Source organism: Aplysia californica, unplaced genomic scaffold (assembly GCF_000002075.1).
Source record: "Aplysia californica isolate F4 #8 unplaced genomic scaffold, AplCal3.0 scaffold00346, whole genome shotgun sequence".
In the NCBI taxonomy this organism is placed as follows: Eukaryota; Metazoa; Mollusca; class Gastropoda; order Aplysiida; family Aplysiidae; genus Aplysia; species Aplysia californica.
In genome coordinates, this window is record NW_004797616.1 from 638662 (window position 1) to 640075 (window position 1414).

The 1414-nt window shown below is 41.4% G+C and overlaps 1 protein-coding gene across 1 annotated transcript in view; it reads left to right on the plus strand.

Annotated features, from left to right (window-relative positions):
* Positions 1–1414, plus strand: part of LOC101859496 (receptor-type tyrosine-protein phosphatase alpha) — a gene marked incomplete in the record, with an annotated part of 114619 nt that overhangs the window by 74073 nt on the left and 39132 nt on the right. Inside the window, 1 exon segment of the mRNA XM_035970946.1 lies at positions 637–785. Coding sequence (XP_035826839.1) covers positions 637–785 — 149 coding nt within the window.

Genomic DNA, 1414 nt, shown 5'->3' on the forward strand with positions numbered 1-1414 from the left:
ACACAATTTGATCTTTTAGGAGGCAGGCTGGGTCGAACCTGCTTGATAGAGCCAACCCAGGCCAAGAGGATACAGTCTTCCCAGCAGACAAACGGAGATATTCTATAAAAAGCCTCCACTCTCAAGAATCAAACTCATGTCTCCTGATTGAGACAGCTGAACACTTAACCTGTACACAAGAGACACCATGTGGGATTGAGTACCCTCCTAAGACAGTGAAAAGTCTGGTCATAATGGAAGTGTTTGAGCTCTTGTAAATGGCAGTTAGCACTGAATACTTCCCAGGAAGCTGGGGGAAAATTTTGCCAAATCGTATAGATTTAACGCCGTTTTCAACACTGCTAGTTTATTTAAGAAGCGGGACCTGCGAATCTAACATTTTTATCTCCGATAGGACAGAGCCAATTTGGTGTATAGCCTTTAAAACTCCCCAAAACAACCCAAATTCAGAACATCCCGTTTGGAATTTGATCACGGACCATCCACTCCGTAGTCCAGCATGATACCAACTAAGCTAACGGTGCGACCCAGGAAGCTGAATGTTTAGGGATGACAATATAGTGTCTGTGTGTCTGTGTATCTGTTGGTAAAAATAAATGACACGTTCAAAGCAGCATCTCTCCATCTATGTTTCAGGGTGGCCAGTCAAAGTACGTGAAACAGTTTCATTACACCACCTGGCCGGACCATGGTGTGCCCAGATTTGGCCACTCATTACTGCTGTTCCGTCAGAAAATCCGGGCATATGATTCCTTGGACAATGGCACAGTCGTAATACACTGCAGGTAGGTGGAGTATATTAATAATAATATGTTTGTTTGTCCAGTTGTTGTTCGTCACTTCCTTCTCTATTGTCTGTGTGTTTGTCTGTTTGTCTGTTTCTCTTTTTGTCTGTTTCTCTGTTTGTCTGTTTCTCTGTTTGTCTTTGTTCTGTTTGTCTGTCTGTTTCTCTGTTTGTCTTTGTTCTGTTCGTCTGTCTGTCCGTCTGTCTGTCCGTCTGTCTATATATCTCTAATGCAGGATTATCTGTTTTTATGCGACTGGTAACTTAAAATGTTTGTTGTATTCCATGTATAGTTGTCTATGTGTATGTCTGTGTACGTATGTGTTTGTTTGTATGTGTGTTTGTGAGTGTGTATGCCATTGGGTTCTTCTTTCGAAAGAATGTTTAATTTTATTGGTGTTTCTGGTCGTGAATATGAAGTGTATCCTACGATTATCCATGCCTCAGCAGCAGCCAGTTATGTTTAATATGTAGACGGACACACAGGAAAACAGACAGATAGACAGATAAATAAGCAGATAGGCAGACGGCAGATGGATAGATTTCTCTACAAACTCTGCCTAATTTAGAAGAAAAAATATTTTTAGGGCGGTATTTTGTTTGGTTCCGTTTTGTTTTCTCGTGGGGGGG